The sequence below is a fragment of the Panthera onca genome, chromosome C2 (genome assembly GCF_046562875.1).
Source record: "Panthera onca isolate mPanOnc1 chromosome C2, mPanOnc1 haplotype 2, whole genome shotgun sequence".
NCBI lineage: Eukaryota > Metazoa > Chordata > Mammalia > Carnivora > Felidae > Panthera > Panthera onca.
Genome location: NC_138347.1, coordinates 9351334 through 9370326, shown reverse-complemented (window position 1 = coordinate 9370326; position 18993 = coordinate 9351334). Strand labels below are relative to the sequence as shown.

Genomic DNA, 18993 nt, shown 5'->3' with positions numbered 1-18993 from the left:
CTTTGTTCCCTGGACTTGTCTACAGGTTTTGCTGCAGCTTGATTTTCCTGACTTGCAGTTCTCTTTACTCTTGAATGTATGCATCTGTTACTGGTAAATTAACTGGCAGTTTTACTTTTAAGGTTAACAAGTCCTGAAATGCTTTTGTTTAAGGCGGTCCATTTAGTTAGGAATGTGCCTACAGAACAACCATAGATTTTAAACATAAAATGAGCCATAGTCCCAAAGGGGAGGGGTGTCACGAAGCATTTTCTTGCAGGGGATCCCATTTTCTTTAGCAGTTTTCCGGGAACAACCTAGTTCCAGAATGACTCAGACCAGAGGCCAGCAGGTTCCAAGAGGAATAGTCCAGTACCAAACAGAACTCGGACCCAAGGCTAGTGCATTTCCAACTGGCACAGTTCTAACTGCAACAGTCCAATCCCGAAAAGAATTTAGACAGAAGGCCTATGCAGCTCCAAATGGTACCATTCCAACAGGAACAGTTCAATCCCAAAGCAGAATAGGACCTAAGACCAATGCAGTTCAAACTGGTACTTTTCCAACAGGAGCAGTCCAATCCCAGAAGGAATTAGACCAAACGAGAAAGGAGTTCCGTTAGGAACAGTTTGATTCTGAGAAGGAATCAGAGGCCAAATGAATACTCTCAGAGATGTAAAAAAAGAAAGAAAGAAATCACAGACAAAAAGCATGGAGCTGGAAGTCCAGGAGAAAAGCTTACCCTCAAACCCTATGGTTGGTGAGAAAGCAGTGAGCCCAAACACCTCCATGGATACCACACCTGCTTGCCCACCAGAGTAAGAGGCCTTGGGGATCTTCCCTGGATCCCCACGTGTGTCACCGAGGAACGTCAGTTGTAAAAATGTAACCTGCCAGTTATTTTACCAGCAAAGTTGGGTTTCTTCGGGAATAAAGGGAATTGCAATCTGGGAAAGCCAAGCTGTGGCAAAACTATAGGCAAGTCCAGGGAACAAAGGACAGGTACATTTTTAAGGAGAAAAGGGGTAAGTCGGGAGGGCTGTTTTAAACTAAAAGCCCAATGGAGTAAACTGGGACGTAGAAGCGTAGTGCTTTTCATTGGCTGGGCTGCTGCTCCAGGGATTTAAAACAGGCATATTTTACTCTGTCTGGACTAGTACAGTTGTGTTCATGTGCAAGGGCAGCTCCCTTGATCAAGTCTCTCTCTCTTCTTCTTGGGACTGCAGTTGGCTGGGAGTGGTAGGGCATGAGTTGCTCCCGCTGCCGGCTTCCTGACTGCATTTAGTGAGGTTTCCCATTACTGATTTTCCACAAAAGATAAAGATTGGTGGATTGGAATTGAGCACATGCAGGTACATCTTACTGTCAGTCCTGCCCCCTTTCCCTGTCCTGTCTGAAAAAGTTCTACTATTTCTACCAGTACTGAGTTCACTGAGTTCACCTCAAACAAAGGGCAGCTCTCAAATCTCCCCTGACTCCTTTACTCACCACAACATTGATGTGGGACAAGTTCTTTGTGCCATCACCACACATCCTACACATATCCCCCTTAGAAGGCAAAAATCACTTCTGGCTGATTGTTTTCTCACTTACTGAATAGTGTCATCGCCTGCTGTGTATTTGGTCGTGGACCTGAATGAGGAATGAGTGTTCTTCTGCATTTGCTGAGGCAGGCTCTAATCAAATATTGATCTTGCCTAAGGAAAACTAGACTCAGGGACATGGAAATGCAAGCTATATTCTCAGCATAAGAGCAGGGTTTTCTTGCCTTTGGAAATAGCAGAGTTCTTCCATTATTTGGGGGGATGGCAGCCACAGTGGTTCATGTTATCAGGACATTACCCTCTTCGGGGAGACTATCTGAGAGAAGTCCTAGCTAGGGCAGCCAAAGGAAATACTGTCCGTCCTCCCCCATACTTCAGAACCTTAGATACAAAAAACAATCTTGAATGTTTTGTACCAGATCTCTGTGGGGGCAGAACACATCCAAAAAGTCAATGTTAACCTTGTTGTTTACCTTGGAAGGAGAATATCAGAGTAGGATGACCTTATGGATAGGATACCAAAGGATAATAGATGTGGATTTCTTCTTCTTACTTTTTTTAAAAAAATGTAAAAAATGTAAAAAAAAAAAAAATTTTTTTTAAAAAATGTAAATTTCTTTCTTTTTAAAAGAAATTTCTTCTTACTTTTTTATTTATTTTGAGAGAGAGAGAGAGAGAGAGCAAGGGAAGGACAGAGAGAGGGAGATAGAATCCCAAGCAAGTTTTGCAATGTCAGCCCAGATCTAATGTGGGGCTGAAACTGATGAATCGTGAGATCGTGACCTGAACCGAAATCAAGATTTGGACGCTTAACCGGCTGAGCCACCCAGGTGCCCAACTTCTCCTTACTTTTTAATGCTTTCTGTAAAAACAGTGTTTCTGAAATAATCTAGCCACAGAAGATATAAGAATCTACAGCAGCCAGGAGCCCACCCCCTATCTTAACCCATCAATCAATGTCAGGGCCATGGAAACCCCTTTCCACATTCCATGTCTTTTCCCTCTCATTTCCCCAGAATTCCTCTTCCTGACTTTGGAGAATATTCTCTTTAGTGCTCATTAGCTGTTATTCTTCTTTTTTCTCATTAAATTATAATATGCATTTATTTCCAAAATATATTATGGAATGACTATTCTGAGGAATCAAGCACACCTGTGAAATCTGAACACTCTTGTTCATCAAACAGTAGCTGTAAAAGTTCTAGGAGCAAAACAGTCTTGTTAAGGCACACACACTATGTAAACCTTAAAGAAGGTGTTATCAACCTTGATTTGAGGTACTGCTTTTCAATGTCCAATAGTCTGGAAAATCACTAGGGGAATCAGCTGGCAGGGGGGAATTACCACAGTAAAGGCACCTCCCTCACACACCCACACTCTGACATATTATAGTTCTAGAAAGGTGGGGTGTATGGACATTACTACATTTGATGTGCTAGGCATTTTATATATTGTCCCCATCAAGAACATGAAGGAAAAACAGATCTCAAGGTCCCATGCACAGCCTGATGTAGACCAAGTTCATGTAGCTTCCAGCCTAATGGTTCTTCTCACTACTCAGGGTCCTCAAATCTTTTATGCTGAGGATCCTGTTCCTCAAGTGATTTCTTTCCCAGTAAGGCTAGAGGGACAGCCGATAAAGAAACTCACCTTGACTGGGGCCAATGGCTTCCCACCACAGAGCCCCTTGATACTTTGAAAATAACACCTATTTATATATAACACATTAACTGTAACCTTAAACAGAACCAAAAAGTAGGGATTTCAGGAAAAAGGGGCTAATGTAACCATTAAATCAAACATTCCCAACAATTTGTTGGCCACAGTGAGCTTCATAAACATTCCCTCCCACCCAGGACCCACTGAAAATCACACAGAGGGAGGAGCCCTGTCCACACCCCCATCACAGCACAGGACCTAATTCTCTGTTCCTCACTATTGAGATTCTCCGAAAAAAGTGAAGGGACTGTGTCCTCAGAGGCAGTTCCCCTGTGCAAGCAACTTCACTGCATCTTGGAAGAAAGCAACCTTTCCCATTCTGCAGAGGAAGAAGGACACATTCCCAAGACAATATCTGTACTCCTTCTTTACTTTTGAGGGTTTCTGAAAATAATTTTAACTAGCCTACCATGAATCACTAGCCCCCTATTAACCCAAAGCCAACCACCTTAGTTTGGGGAGCCCATCAGTTGACCTCAAGCCATTGCTTGGCTCAGAGGTAGCATCCTAAGAGGACACAGTCCTGGTTGGGCTCAGGGTACAGCCCCAGTAGGTATGGATTTGATACAGCTTCATTAAACTACTGGAACTCTGGCCCCTCCTTTCATGGAGGGATGGGGGTGGGACCTCAGCTCTAGGAGCCACAGCGCTGGATCCCAGAACACAGTTCTACTGGCATCTCTGACTGTGGCCAGGCCTCCGCACCACTAGCCCTCCGTGTGGCCCACAGCACCGTCGGCTCCACACACAGGGCCTCCCCAGCAATCCACACAGTCATGTCGTCACACATCCGTGTAGCGCTTGTGACCGGGGCCAACAAGGGCATCGGCTTGGCCATCGTGCGTGACCTGTGCCGGCAGTTCTCCGGGGACGTGGTGCTCACGGCACGGGACGAGGCGCGGGGACGGGCGGCCGTGCAGCAGCTCCAGGCCGAGGGCCTGAATCCGCGCTTCCACCTGCTGGACGTCGACGACCTGCAGAGCATCCGCGTCCTGCGTGATTTCCTGCGCAAGGAGTACGGGGGCCTGGACGTGCTGGTCAACAACGCGGGCATTGCTCTTGCTAGTAAGAACGTGGGAACTCTTAGGCCAGGAGACCTCTCTTAGGGGACCAGCCAGGGTGGGTTTGGGGCTGGTGTCTAAACCGCTGCTCTGGGGTCCAGAGTTCTGAGGGGATCTAGAACGGCCTCCCTAGGGAAGAAGATGTACTGGAGACACAGGGAGAGCAGGACCTTCCAGCAGTTGCAAGCATTTCCAGCCACAGGACCTTGGCATTGTCATAGATTAGTCTCTCAGGGATGTCACCCAGGTTTTTGCAAGTGTCTCTCTGACTGGATCTGAGTCATTTGGTAAAGATTTAACCTATTTTGCAATGAACAACAACAAATTTAAACAAGGATACACAGAAATACCATTGTGCATCCTTCCTTTAGCCTCCCCACATGGTGCCCACTTACAAAGATGCACAGCATCAACCAGCCAGATAATTCACACCCAGACAGTGGTGTTACCTAACACAGAAATTGCTGAAAATTCACCAGTTTGCACAGAAAAAAAGTTATTGTCACTTCATGGAATATTTTCACAAGGCTACTACTTACTAACCTATTCTCCTTCTCCCCTACAAGATGGTGACCCCACCCCCTTACATATTCAAGCACAAGTGACATTGAGAACAAACTTCTTTGGTACTCGAGACATGTGCACAGAACTGCTGCCTCTAATGAAACCACAAGGTAGGTGTGACAACTTACAGTGGTACTGTTTCTGGAATGATCTGGCCCCCAACTCTGACCTCATCTACAGGCCCTGCTCCCTCTCCCTGCTGTGTCCCCACCTGCACAGGTGACCTTCTCTTCAGGACTCTGTACACACGTGTCCAGCAATGATCAGTGTCTTCTGTCCTGCTGGCCTTTCACAACTGGCTCTTTCTTCTCCTTCACATCTTCATTTCAAACTCTCCTCACAGAGGCCTTTTCTGCACTGTGTGCCCCTCACAGGTGCACTTCCCTGGGGATTCCTTCCTGGACCCTTTTTTCTCCCTTTCCCTCCCTCTGAGGATTTAATTCAGGCTAGTAGAATTTTCACTATCCAAACATGTCAGGCTCCCCTAAAATCTATCGCCTGCCTAGGACATTCCCTAGAACATTGTCTTCCTGTCTCTCCTACTCCTCAGGATGCCCTCCCTTCCCTCCTCAAATCTGACCCTTCCTGCCCCTCACCCTCACCCCCATCTAAATATCTAAAACATGTCCAGATAACACTTGTGCTTTCCCAATATCATCCTGGTCACGGACCATTCCATCCACCCACCATGAAAAATGAGGTCACCATGCCCACCTCCTGATTGTCAGTGACCAGGTCCTACAGTTGTCCTATAGATTTTGTCCCCCAAGCTATCTGCATCCCAACTCTCCTCCAACAGAGACTCAGCTGTCGTTTCTGGACAATTGAAACCTTCCTAGAGACACTGTTTTTTCTCTTTTCCTTTATGGTTATTCTCTCTACTCCCTGAGTGCTCACTTACTCCCAAAAGTCCTTCAGGATCAAAGGCAGCCTGAGCACAACTTGTAGGGATCCGTCTTGTCAGACCTGCCAAAGTCCAGGCCCATCAACCTCCCTTCACCTTGGTCATTGCACAAAACAAACTGCCACAATTCCTTGGTTGTTAACTACTGAAATATTTACCCCCACGTTAATGTGATGGGGGAACCACCACCCATTCAGTACACTGACTAAATAAGCCGACACTTTTAGAAAGATTAGGGTGTCTGGCTTGAATGAGTACGTGCGTGTACAGTTTACTCTTAGTTCTGTCCCCATTCCCTCTTCATTCCTGGAAACTTCCATCACTTCTTCTACCACTGGCTTCTCTGGCACCCAAAGGGCAGCTCTCAAATGTCCCATGACTCCTTTACTCACCACAACGTGGATGTGGGATGAGTTCTGTGTGCCAGCATCACATCCACCACCTTAAAGGCAAAAATCACCCTTGTGGCTGATTGTTTTCTCACTGACTGCAGAGTGTCACTGCCTGCTGTGTGTTGGCCTCAGACCAGAATGAGGAATGAGTGTTCTTCTGCATTTGCTAAGGCAGGCTCTAATCAAATATTGATCTTGCCTCGGGAAAACTAGACTCAGGGACATGGAAATGCAAGCTATATTCTCAGTGTAAGACCAGGGTTCCCTTGCCTTTGGAAATAAGAGAGTTCTTCCATTATTTGAGGGGATGGCAGCCACAGTGGTTCATGTTATCAGAACATTACCCTCTTTGGGGAGACTATCTGGGAGAAGTCCTAGCTAGGGCAGCCAAAGGAAATGCTGTCCCTCCTCCCCCATACTTCAGAAACCAGGATACAAAGAACAATCTCCAATGACACCCACCAGGTCTCTGCGGGTCAGAACACATGCAAAAGGCCAACATGTGCTCTGTTTTGAGGTGTGTAAGGACAAACCAAAAGACACAATTGTGACTTTAGGGATATTGAGAGATAGTACCTACTGATTCTTCTTATTTTTTTTAATCAACTAAACCAATACTCAACAAATTGAACCACCCCTGCACCCCTCTCCTTATATTTTTTTAAGTGTATTTATTTATTTTGAGAGCGAGAGTGCCAGTGGGGAGGGGCAAAGAGAGTAGAAGAGAGAATCCAAGCAAGCCCCATGCTTTCACTGCAGGGCCCAAAGAGGCCTTGAACTCATGAACCATGAGATCATGACCTGAGCAAAATCAAGAGTCAGACGCTTACCCAACTGGGCCACTCAGGCACTGCAATTCTTCTATTTTAATTCTTTCTTCAATAACAGCTGTAGTTAATATTTTAGGCAGAAAACGAAGATAAGAATTTACAACAACCAGGTGCCCATTACCAATCAGTCTAAAGCATGTAATTAGTGTCAAAGTCATATAAATCCCTTCCCACATTCCATATCTTTTCATTCGCATTCCTATTCCTGAATTTGAAAGATATTCTCTTTAAAAGGATAAGCTGTTGTTATTCTTTTTCTCATAAATTACACTTATTTCAAAAAGCTATTAAGACAGAAAGCACTCTAAGGAATTGAACAAACATTGAAAATATGAGCACTCTTTTCATCAGACGTAAACTTAAAATAGTAGGTAGAAATATGATCTTATTAAGGCTACTGTAACCAAGGAAACCTTACAGAAGTTGTTCTCAACCTTCCTTTGAGAAAGTACTGCTTTGCAATATCCTGTAGTCTGAAAAACCACTAGAGGAATTTGGTGGGAAAATTATAATAGTAAACATATCTCAGCCACACACACACTCTGACATATTGGTTCTAGAAAGGATAGGTGGCTGGACATTTCTAGGTGTGATGTGCTAGGCATTTTATATATGGTCCCCATTAAGAACCTGGAGGAATGATGGATTTCAAGGTCACAAACACAGCTGGCTGAAGACCAAGGTCATGCGACATCCAAACTAGTGGTTCTTCCCACTACTCAAGGTCTTCAAATCATTTTCCCTACATCTCGCTTCTTCAGATGAAGCCTTACCCAGTAAGGCAAGGGAAACAGAAAATAAAAGGACTCTGCTCTATTGGGCCAATGCCTTCCTTATCGCAAGACCCCCAGGTACCTCAGGGAAAACCACAGGAGGCACATTTCAAAACTTGAAGTGTTTTCTGAAAAACCCTTATCAGTCAAGACACTAAAGAACTGGTCCTCTTGATATTAGAAAACATGGATCCTTCAGGGAATGTGACAAATGTTAAATCATCAAAGGTCATGAGACCAGCTTGGACTTACAGATTCTGAATAGCCTTGAGAGTCAAATGCTGCCCTTGAAGTTTGTGACCCCAGATGAGATGATGTCTAAAATAGCTTGTGTTGTGGAGATCACTGTGGCTGTGCTTTAGGACACTGAAGTTTGGAGAGGGAGAGATGTTCCTAAATAGATCCCTGGCCACATACAGAGTAATGGCCTGGATAGACTATAAGCCTGAGACGCACGCCAGCCCCACCAGAACAAGAGTCCTTTCGTATCTGGGTGACATGCTTTCACGCTGATTGTGACGGGGCAATTCCTTTACACGCTACCTCATACAGGTCACACACTTACAGTCACACATCCAGTCTCTTTCGCACACACTCACATGCAGACATACGACACACTCAAATGCACTCACACACCCTTATCACAAGGTCTTATGGATGGTCCATAAACTTCTTTTCTTTTAAGTTTACTTACTTATATTTGACAGAGAGGGCACGAGTGAGGGAGGGGCAGAGAGCGAGAACGAGCATCCCAAGCAGGCTCCAAACTGTCAGCACAGAGCCCAACGCGGGGCTCCAACCCACGAACCGTGAGATCATGACCTGAGTTGAAATCAAGAAGCAGTTGCTTAACTGACTAAGCCATCCAGGCGCCCCACCCTTAAACTTCGTAGCGCACGGGCTGCGTGCATTCCAGCTCAGAGTCCTCAAAACGATACATGAAAGCCATGAGTCTACTCTGGAGACCAAATGTTTGGATCAGACACTTGGCCGTATAAACTCCATAAGTACTTCCTATTCCTGCACTTGTGTTTCCTGTCCTGAGCTGTCACACCAGAAGGGTCTACCAACTCACCCAGCTCTCAGGTGAAGCCCGCTGACAGCCAGCCTGCCACTTGCAGATGTGGTCAGTGCAGGGGACAGGCCTGGGTTGAGGGAATGGTTGCAGCATCTACTATAAGGAATTTACCTACAAAACCTTTTACTCCCTGTCAGACTCCCTGAAATACACAGGTAAGCATTTTCACAGGTGATTCTAGACTTCCTGAAATAGACAATACAGAATAGACAAGAGGGCATCACTTCATTATACATTATACACAGCCTGCAGAAAGTTAGTAGAGTTTCTCCATCTAGTGTCTATAGTAAAGGTACATAAGAAAATGGCTCCAAGCCCCTATGAGTAAATGTTGCTGTCTTTCTGGTATACCAGTTACCCAGGGTGGGTTCCTTGGCCCCATCTTATTTCATAAACTTCTGTGTTTTGCGATTTTGAAACATTAATGTGTATTATTTTTATTTTGAGACAGGCAGATGATATTTTTAAAAGAAAATAAATCTAATTAGTTAAGTAATCAAACATGAGAAGTGCTTACTAAACCATTTAACACATAAGTTCCGTTAAAGTGACACTTAACATGTTTTAGATGAAAGGAAGGACTGGAATAACTGACCCCTTTCTAAAAGGTGTTTATGTTAGAAAACTGTTACATTAATAAGGTACTTTCTAGAAATCATTTTAATTATCTCTAAACACCACCAATGAGAGTCACAGGGTCATGCATGATCTCTCCCACTGAACTTGTATGGCACTGACATTCCTTAGTGGGATGGAGCTCAGAGTTAAGTGACCATGACTGTCTTTCCCGGATATTTACATAAAATAGGGATAGTTTCCTAATTTATTGAAGCTCTTATTGTTTGTAAATTCTCATAATCTTTCTATTAGGCTAAAGATACTCATGTAGATGGAAAAATAGTAAACTATTTATACATGTCAATGTAAGTTCACATTTATGAATAATATTTTTGAAAAAGAATTAGTGAGAACTATGTGATTAACACTTTTAACCACTTTACTGAGATAAAATTCACACATCCTACACTTCACCCATCTCAGGTATGCAATTCAGTGGAGTTTAGTAAATGGACAGAGGTGTGGAGCAATCACCGCTTCAAGATTAGCACACTGTCATCACCCCAAGGAGAACCTGGACCCTTAACATCAGCCCTCTGGTCCTGCATTCCCACTGCCCGAAGCAACCTCCAATCTATTTTCTGCCTGATCATCTACTTCTCTGGACATCCCATATATAGAGAATCATATAATGAGTAGTCTTTTGTGACTGGCCACTTTCTTTTGGGTAATGTTACCAAGATTCATCCGTGTTGTAGCATTTCTTTTTATACTATCTTTTTAACATGTGACTGTTCTGTTGCCCCTCTCCATGACCTTATTGCCTGGTGTGTTCTCACTGCTCCTGAGTCGATGAAATCCCAACATAGAGAAAATAGCATGCACCTTACCCCACTGAGGAGACTTGTTTTTACCTGGTTATAGCAGAAAGACAGCCCACAAAACCTATGCAGTTGCTCTCCTTCAAAAGGTCATCAATAAACTGATCAGTTGTTTGTTGGTTGATAGACACTCATTCATAGAGCACTGGCCATGGGACCATAAGATGTTAAGATGGTCCCAAAGGGGACCTGTGAAGAAAAGTGTCTCTCTACTCATGATTGCAGTGAGCACCTACTTACCTTCTGGAGCACGTTCCTGTATAAGGGGCTGTCTTTCCCTTATGGGACATCTAGGCACTGCACTCCCCATTAGATCATTTCTCTGACGTCCTCTGAGACATTATGAGTGTTACAAGGTTCAAGACTGTATTGTGTCCTTCACTTATATAGGAAGACTACAATCACACTCCTAGCAAACTGGTAATTGTCTCCCAAATAGACAAATCCAAGGGATTGTGGTATTCATCATTATTGTGCATGCCATTCTATGTAACTACTCGTGTTGTATTTTAGGCAGAGTGGTCAATGTGTCTAGCATAATGAGCTTAGTAGCTCTTAAGAACTGCAGCCCAGGAATGCAGCAGAAGTTCAGAAGTGAGACTATCACAGAGGAGGAGCTGTTGGAACTCATGAACAAGTTTGTGGAAGACACAAAGAACAGGGTACACATAAAGGAGGGCTGGCCTGATATGAGGGCACTCACATATGGAGTGTCAAAGATGGGTGTCACCGTCCTGTCCAGAATCCATGCCAGGAAACTGAGTGAGCAGAGGAGGGGAGACAGGATCCTCCTGAATGCCTGCTGCCCTGGGTGGGTGAGAACAGACATGGGTGGACCTACAGCCATTAAAAGCCCAGAAGAAGGAGCAGAGACTCCCGTCTACTTGGCCCTTTTGCCCCCGGATGCCAAGGAGCCTCACGGGGAGTTTGTTATGGAGAAGAAAGTTGAACAATGGGGACCCCCCTCTCAGTTCCCTTCATGGGTCCCGTTATGATACAGTCATGATTTGACCACGAGATTCTACTATCAGCAATGTCCTTGTCAAAGAAAAGAAAGAAAGAACCTTTATTTGTATCAAGTACTCACCTTGAATTAGCTACTATTTCTGTGAAGTCTTCTGTGATTTCTTCTGTGATATATGAGAAGGAAAAGTGGACTTAATGACAATAGTGAATGAACATCATAGATGAATAAACAGTTATAAGTAAATGTCCATGTGTGCAGCTTATTGCTTGCCAATCGGCCCAAAAAACTAACAGAACCTAAGTTAGGTTGAGAGAAGGGACAGTTTAACACAGGAGTTGATAAATATTAGTGAAAGAGACACAGAGTGAATGTATTTGCCTTTGCAGGCCAATGGCTTCTGTTGGGCGTACTCATATCTGCTGTTGTAGCTTTAAAGTTACCAGAGATGATATATAAACCCATGAATGGGGATGGACTTCCCTTGCTAGCATACTTTATCAGCCTCTACTATGACATGTGCACCCCACCACAAATAGACATTCTGTGGTCTCTTTAAATATCAAACTCACTGGGGAAAAACAATTTCAAGTTGTGAGAGGGAAGTAGGCTCTTACGATGCATCCATAAGACAACCTGAGACAAGGGAGAAAAGGGAATATGGATTGGTATCAATGAATATGAATTACCGTCAAATCTCCTCAAGGCGAATGCGCTATTCATGTACAGATAACGTGTCACCAAGTTTGTAACATTAACAAGGTCCAGAAAGATCTCTAGAGAACATAGAGGATAGTAAAATACTCGTCATAGATGAATCTGGTTTGGTTGATACATGGGTGTCTACCGTCCCAGTCTTTCCAAATACCTCTTTCGAAGCTTTAAAGACAAACATCTGGAAACAAAAACGTCCTGGCTCTGCCACCTTATAGGGTGACCTTGAGCAAAATCCTGCATGTTGCTGTACATCGGTCTCCTAAGTGTACAATTCTGGGGAAGTCATAGGATTTCCATGAAGAGTAAATGAACTAATACAGGTGAACAGGCTGAAAACAAGGGCGATGCAAAGTGCCCCCTATAAGCGTCCCCAGACTGGGGCCTGACACATCCAGGGCCCTGAGGGGAGCTTCTTACTGCCCCACACCCAGCCTGGCTCCTGGGGGCCTCCGTGAATGCCCATCACCTCCCTCCCCTCACAGAAGCATCCGTGTTGTACAGACTTCCTCCTCTCATGATTATTTTTCAGTCTTCACCAGGGATTTCAGGCTGACAGAAATGAGAACTGATGGGCCCTGCAAGCAAGGGTTGGGTCCATACTTTATGTCTTTCCCTTCAGGGGCGCTTGAGTGACTCAGTCAGTTGAGCGTCTAACTTTGGCTCAGGTCATTATCTCAAGGTTCATTAGCCCCACATAGGACTCTGCCGTCAGCACAGAGCCCACTTCAGATCTCTCTCTCTCTCTCTCTCTCTCTCTCTCTCTGCACCTCCCCTGCTCTTTCTCTTTTTCTCTCAGAATAAATAAACTTTTAAAAAATAGGTCTTTCCCTTCAAAAGGGCTATTAATTTTCTCTCTGTTATCTGGCTTTTCTAAACTGACCCATGAGGAGCATCAATGTCTAGGACAAAACAATAGCATGTCAACTGCTGGTTTGGAAATGTATCCCAGTATCACAGAGATCTCTTTTCCTTGATACCTTAAAAATAACACCAAATTATATATAACACTTATTAACTAAAACCTTGGTCTACACCAAATATAAGCACTTTTAACAAACATAAGTATTTATAACCATTAAAGCAGACATCCCAAGCAATTCCTCAGCCACAGTGAGCTTCACAAACATTCCCTCCCACTCGGGGCCCACTGGGAATCACACTGAGGGAGGAGTCCTGCCCACACCCAAGTCCCAGCACAGGACCTCACTCTCTGTATCTCTCTCTTGAGTTTCTACTGAGAAAGCAGGGGATCTGTGTCCTCAGAAGCACTTCCCTGTACAACCAGTTTCACTGCATCTTAGAAGAAGGCAAACTTTCCCATTCTACAGAGGAAGAAGGACACATTCCCAACACAATGGCTATATTCCTTTCTTCCTGATGGGGTTTTCCCAAAATATGTTTAGTTCCACTACCATAAATCTCTAGCTCTTATTAGCCTGTGACTACCCATTTTCTTTCCGAGGAGCACATCAGTCCGTCCTGAACCACTGCTGAGCTCAGAGGAAGGATCCTAAGAGTGGGGAGTTCTGGTTGGGTTTAAGATACAGACCTGGGAGAGACAGACCTGGTATAGCATCATTAGGGAACCATCTGGAACCTTTGGCCCCTTCTTTGATGGGTGATGGAGGCAGGGCCTCTAGCTCTAGGGGTAACATCCCCAGATACCAGAACACACCTGTGCCAGTGCATGGGGCCCACAGCACACCCCAAGTGTCTTACCATGTCTGCTTTCTGCACTCTAATGCCTCGCTCAGCCTAGTAGACCTACAGCCATGTGGTGCTGGTGACTGGGCCCAACTAGGCTTCACCATCATGGGTGTTCTGTGCCAGCAGGTCTCGGGGAACATGATGCTCCCAACCATGCTTCCCCCTGCCTGACATCCATGACCTGCAGAGCAGCCATGCGCTGCTTGACTTCCTATGCAAGGAGTGTGGGGGTCTGGAAGTGCTGGTCAACAACATGGGCATCGTCTTCCAACCCTCCTCTCTCTGTGTGATCTAGTCAGGTTAGTGGAACCTCACTACCTCCAATTCATAAGGCCGGCCTAAAACCTATCACTTGCCTAGAATATTCCAGGATCTCCAGAGCACATATTTGTTTTCCTGCCTCTCCACCTGCACCTATGCCCTCCCTTCCTGCCTCAAATCCCTCTAACCCCATCTAAAACCAACATTTCCTGAAGACACTGCTTTTTCCATTTCCTCCATTCACTATAGCTTCTCTCTGGTTTGTGCTCCTCTGGAAGACTGCAACTTATTAACTAGATTCAGGACCTCCATCAATTTGGTGTTTCTGTGGGTAAACCAGGGATAGGACTTCCTACTCTGCCATCTTGCTGATGTTACTCTACAGATGCTTTTTGGCCTGAATCTCCCTGATTCTCTCTTCCCTGAATCTCCAGGCTGCAGGCCTCCCTGCTGATTTTGGACTCGTCAGCCTCCATAATTGTGAGTCATTCCTTACGATTCTTTAAAATAAATCTCTCTCGCTCACTCTTTCCCTCTCTTCCTCTAAGCATGTGTATGCACACACACCCTATCAGTTCAATTTTCTCTGGAGATTCTAGACTGATTAACACATGTGGCAAAAGAATAAATGTTACTCTATATTGTCACAAATGCATTAAGTTGGGATTTCAAGCAGTGGAACCTATCCTGGATTATCTTGGAGGGTCCTCGATGCCATCACATGTACCCTTATTTACAGAGGTGAGGAAGTTTTGAGGATGAAGAGGAGGCCTGTGAACATGGAAGCAGTGAGTGGACTGATGTAGCCATAAGCAAAGAAACACCTTTAGCCACCAGAAGAGGGAAGAGGTAAGGAAGGGTCTTCCCTAGAAACCGGAGAGTGCACAGTCCTGGAAGCACCTTGATTTCAGACCTCTGGCCTCTGGAGCTTCAAGAGACTAGATCGCTGTTGTTTTAACTGGGTACAGTTTGTAATCATTTGTTACGGTAGCCCCGGAAAAGTAAGATCCCCATGTTCCTTGTTTACTTAGCAGTTTGGCCACATTGGTGACTCAATGTAAGTTTTGGCAGATTACCTTAAAGATCCCCCAGGTAAAAACCTCTGGCATTTCTTCCTGGCAGCTCTCCCTAGGATTACCAGTTGTACCAAAGTATTGCTCTTGAAGAACAAAGAGTTCGGAAAGTTCTTTGCCTTCAGTCAAAGGCAAGGAACACACACACTCAGCAATTATGTCTCCACTGCTCACTCGCTGTCTGTCTCTCTCTCTCTCAAAACTAAATAAACATAAAAAAAAAAAGATGAGGTCATGCTAGATCAGGAAGGGCCCTAAGTCCAATGACTGGTGTCTTTATAAAAAAGGAGGAGGATACAGAAGAGAAGGCAGGGGTTGGGATGATGTAACCACAAACCAAGGAATCCCAAGGAGTGCCAGCGACCACCTGAAGCTGGGAGAGGCAAGGAAGGATTCTTTGATAGAGTTTTAAGAGCGAGAACGACCCCGTCAACACCTTGATATTGGACTTCTGCTCTCCAGAACCGTGAGAAAATACCTTTCTGTTGTTTTAAGCCCCAGCTTGTGGTACTTTGTATGATGGTCACAGAAATGGATCCAGACGCCATGTAGTTTGGCCACTAAACCACCAGAGGGCACTGTCTACCAGCAAGTACTGCATACACAGACACTAGGACCCAAAAGGATTACTGAAGTTTACAGACACAGCCATGCCGTGTTCAGATCAAACACTTGTACCTGTTTGATGACGGTAAACAACTTGTAATGTATCACTTAGAAAAATTACAACCGTTATCATCTTGCTGGATAATTTTGTGACCTTTGCAACAACTTGGCTGGGAGCTTTTAAAGAACATCCTTGCCCTGCTGTCATTTTGTACCCCAGGGAGGGTATCTGTAGGATCAATTCCACCCCCACCCCCCCCAAAAAAAAAACAATTTCCCTTCCAGGAATAGATGCATGTCCTTCATTTCCATTGACAGGTCCTACTGGCTCTGAGGTGGCTACAAGGCCAGGTCGCAGTGAGTGTAAGTTCTGCCCCAGTCCTAGGTGGCCTTGGGCATCTTGGTGCTGAGCTGGGGAAATCTGTGGTCTATCAAGAGACCAATGGAGAAACAAGACTTGAAATAAAAGAATCTATTCATGGCCAAGATATTTTCATTATACAGACAAGACCCAGAGATGTGAATACAGCTGTGATGGAGTTACTGAGCATGGCTTAGGCACTGAAGACAGCCCGTGCCAGGAACATCACTAGAGTCATCCCTTATTTCCCCTACAGCAAGCAGAGCAAGGTGAGGAAGAGGGGTTCATTCCATTGTGTGTAAATTCTTGGCGAACATTCTGGCAAAAGCAGGTTTAACTCACATGATCACCAAAGATCTTCATCAAAAGTAAATACAAGGCGTTTGCAGCTTTCCCATGTACAACCTTAGAGCCTCACCCTTTGTGTTGCAGTATAACCAGGGAGAAATTCTGAATTACAGGAATGCAGTCATTGTAGCAAAGTCTCCTGATGCTGCCCAGTCATATGCTGAGAGACTCCATCTGGGGTTAGCTGTAATCCACGCAGAAGCCCAGGGTACAGAGCGGGACATGGATGAAGGTCGTCATTCTTCCCCAGTGGTCAAAAATGCTACTGTCCACCCAGGTCTGGGGTTGCCGCTGATGATGGCCAAAGACAAGCCGCCGATAACTGTAGTCCGAGATGATGGTGGGCACACTGCATGGTGGATGACATTATGGATGATGCAGGAAGATGTGTTGCTTCTGCGGAGACACTGAAAGAGAGAGGGTTTACAAGATCTATGTCACGGCCACTGAAGGCATCCTGTCTGCAGAGGACCCTGCCTGAGTGAGGAGTCCTCCATTGATGAGGTGGTGGTGACGAATACTGTCCCTCACGGCATGCGGAAGCCGCAGTGTCCCAAGATAGAGACTGCTGGTATCAGTCTGATTCTTTCTGAAGCAATTCGGAGAATCCACAATGGGGAGTCCATGGCCTACCTTTTCCCGAAACATCACTGCGGAGGACTAGGTGCCACGGTTGCCTGGACTGTGGAGCTCCCGAGGAAAACGTGTGGAAAGCGGTGCCATCAACTTACATACAAAGTGTTTCCTTTCAGGGGAGGACTACAAACAGCCTGGAGTCAGATGGTCTCTCTTGCCAGGTTTGGTAGGTAGGAGGCATTAAGATGGTTAAGGGGAAGACAGAGTTCATGGATAAATGGCCTGAAATGTCTGCCAGTGTCATCCTGTCCCTTAAACAAAAGTTACAGACACTTTCCTGAAAAGAATCTCCAAATCTTATTAATATGGAAAAGGAGCAAAAGGCAGATAAGGTCTTAACTCCGTAATTGGCAGTCGTTTCCACCCCAGAGACATGCGTGTGTTGATGTGGATCTTGATTAGGGAAGCTGAGTGCCCTGGCACTGTTGCCAGTCTAGTTGTCCTCTTCCCGGTTAACCTCACACGAGTCTTTTGTGGAAAACCCTAGTAGTCTGTGAGAAGCTGCTATGTCCACAGCCAGTGAACAACGAAGCATGTGTGGCACGACCCCTAGCAAGGAGGTCTGATTAGACAGTAGCATCCTTTCTCTCTCAATACCTGTGTTGCTCTTCAATGGAAAAGAAAAGAATCTGTGGTCTTCCTAGTCTGTTCACTACACTGCAGAGCTGTGAAGGCTCTCCCGCCTTCACGGTGACTGACTTCTGTCCAGACTGTGTGGAAAACAATGCCTACAAAATAAAAGGTGTTCCAGGTCCACGGATGGTCCCAAACCCTAGACGTGAGGCTCCATCTGTACGTTCCATCCCCTTCCTGAGCATCAAAGTCAAATCAGTGTTGGAATATTGGACTTAAAAACCTAAAGTTTTAAAATATAGAACTAACTATATACTTTTTCTTGTGTGACAGGTGACACTTTTGTCAACTGCATTACTTAGGGCTGCACTTGACCTTTCTATCCAGCATTTAAAATTACCTAGTCATCGGGTGTCTGGGTGGCTCAGTCGGTTAAGCATCAGACTCTTGATTTCAGCTCAGATCGCATTCTCATGGTTCGTGAGATCAAGCCCTGTGTCAGGCTCTTCAGTGACAGGGTGGAGCCTGCTTGGGATTCTCTCTCTCTGTTCCTCCCCTGCATGTGTGCACGTGCATGCTCTTTCACTCTCTCAAAATTGGTAAAACATTTTTTAAAAATTAAAAAACACATGTTCATGCTCTCTCACTCTCTCACAATTGATAAACATTTTTTTTTAATTAAAAAATAAAATTAAAAAAAACAGACAGGAACTAATTCCTCTGCAAAGAGGTAATAGTATGTTACATATTCACCAGAAATGTACAGAAATGGTGGTTTTTCTAACCTTGGCAATACTGCTCTAGAACAAACAGTGAGGTGGGTCCTAAGGACAGGGCTAAGGGCCCTTAGACCATCATCTCCCAGTTCAGCTGCCTCACCAGTGTTATGGGTAATACAGATCCCCAGTCTTCCAGAAACTCTTCTCCAGCCTAGCATGGGCACAGTTGATTCCCTCTTCAGCCATGGAGTCCAGCCTGTCAGACACAGCCCTGATACTGGTTCATACCAACTGCAGGGAGAACGTCTTCCTCCAAGTCCACAGTGTTCCCAATAAGTATAAGCAGCACCCCTTTTCCCTGAGTCCCTCTGAATACAGAGGCCTGAAACCAATTCCAGGGCGCCACAGGGATAGCCACCGTGGTGGCCTCAAGAACAGCCCTCACACCCAAGCATGTTTGACGAAGGAGCCAAGAATACTCAATGGAGAAAAGACATTATCTTCAAAAAATGGGGCTGAGGGGCATCTGGGTGGCTCAAAGGAATGAGTGTCCGACCCTTGATTTTGGCTCAGCTTGTGATTGAGACCCATGTGGGACTTCAGGCTGGCAGTGTGGAGAGTGTTTGGGGTTCGTTGTCTCCCTCTCTCTCTGCCCGTCTCTCAAAATAATAAACATTTTTTTTTAATGGTGGTGGGAAAATTGCATAGTCCCATGGAAAAAAAAATGAAACTAGACTTCTACCTT

General features: G+C 45.0%; 1 protein-coding gene and 1 pseudogene across 2 annotated transcripts in view; both read left to right on the top strand.

Moving 5' to 3' along the window:
• The first annotated feature begins 4018 nt into the window (after positions 1–4018).
• LOC132675561 (carbonyl reductase [NADPH] 1-like) overlaps positions 4019–18993 on the top strand; it is a 35213-nt gene continuing 20238 nt past the window's right edge. The window contains exons 1-3 of one of the 2 annotated variants that reach the window (XM_078452805.1): positions 4019–4307; positions 4870–4977; positions 10797–11278. In XM_078452805.1, the coding sequence (XP_078308931.1) occupies positions 4019–4307; positions 4870–4977; positions 10797–11278 (879 nt within the window). Of the gene's footprint in view, positions 4308–4869; positions 4978–10796; positions 11279–18993 lie in introns of those variants that run through there. The other variant, XR_013557827.1, reaches the window with a different exon arrangement.
• Positions 16012–16984, top strand: LOC132677023 (phosphoribosyl pyrophosphate synthase-associated protein 1 pseudogene; annotated as a pseudogene).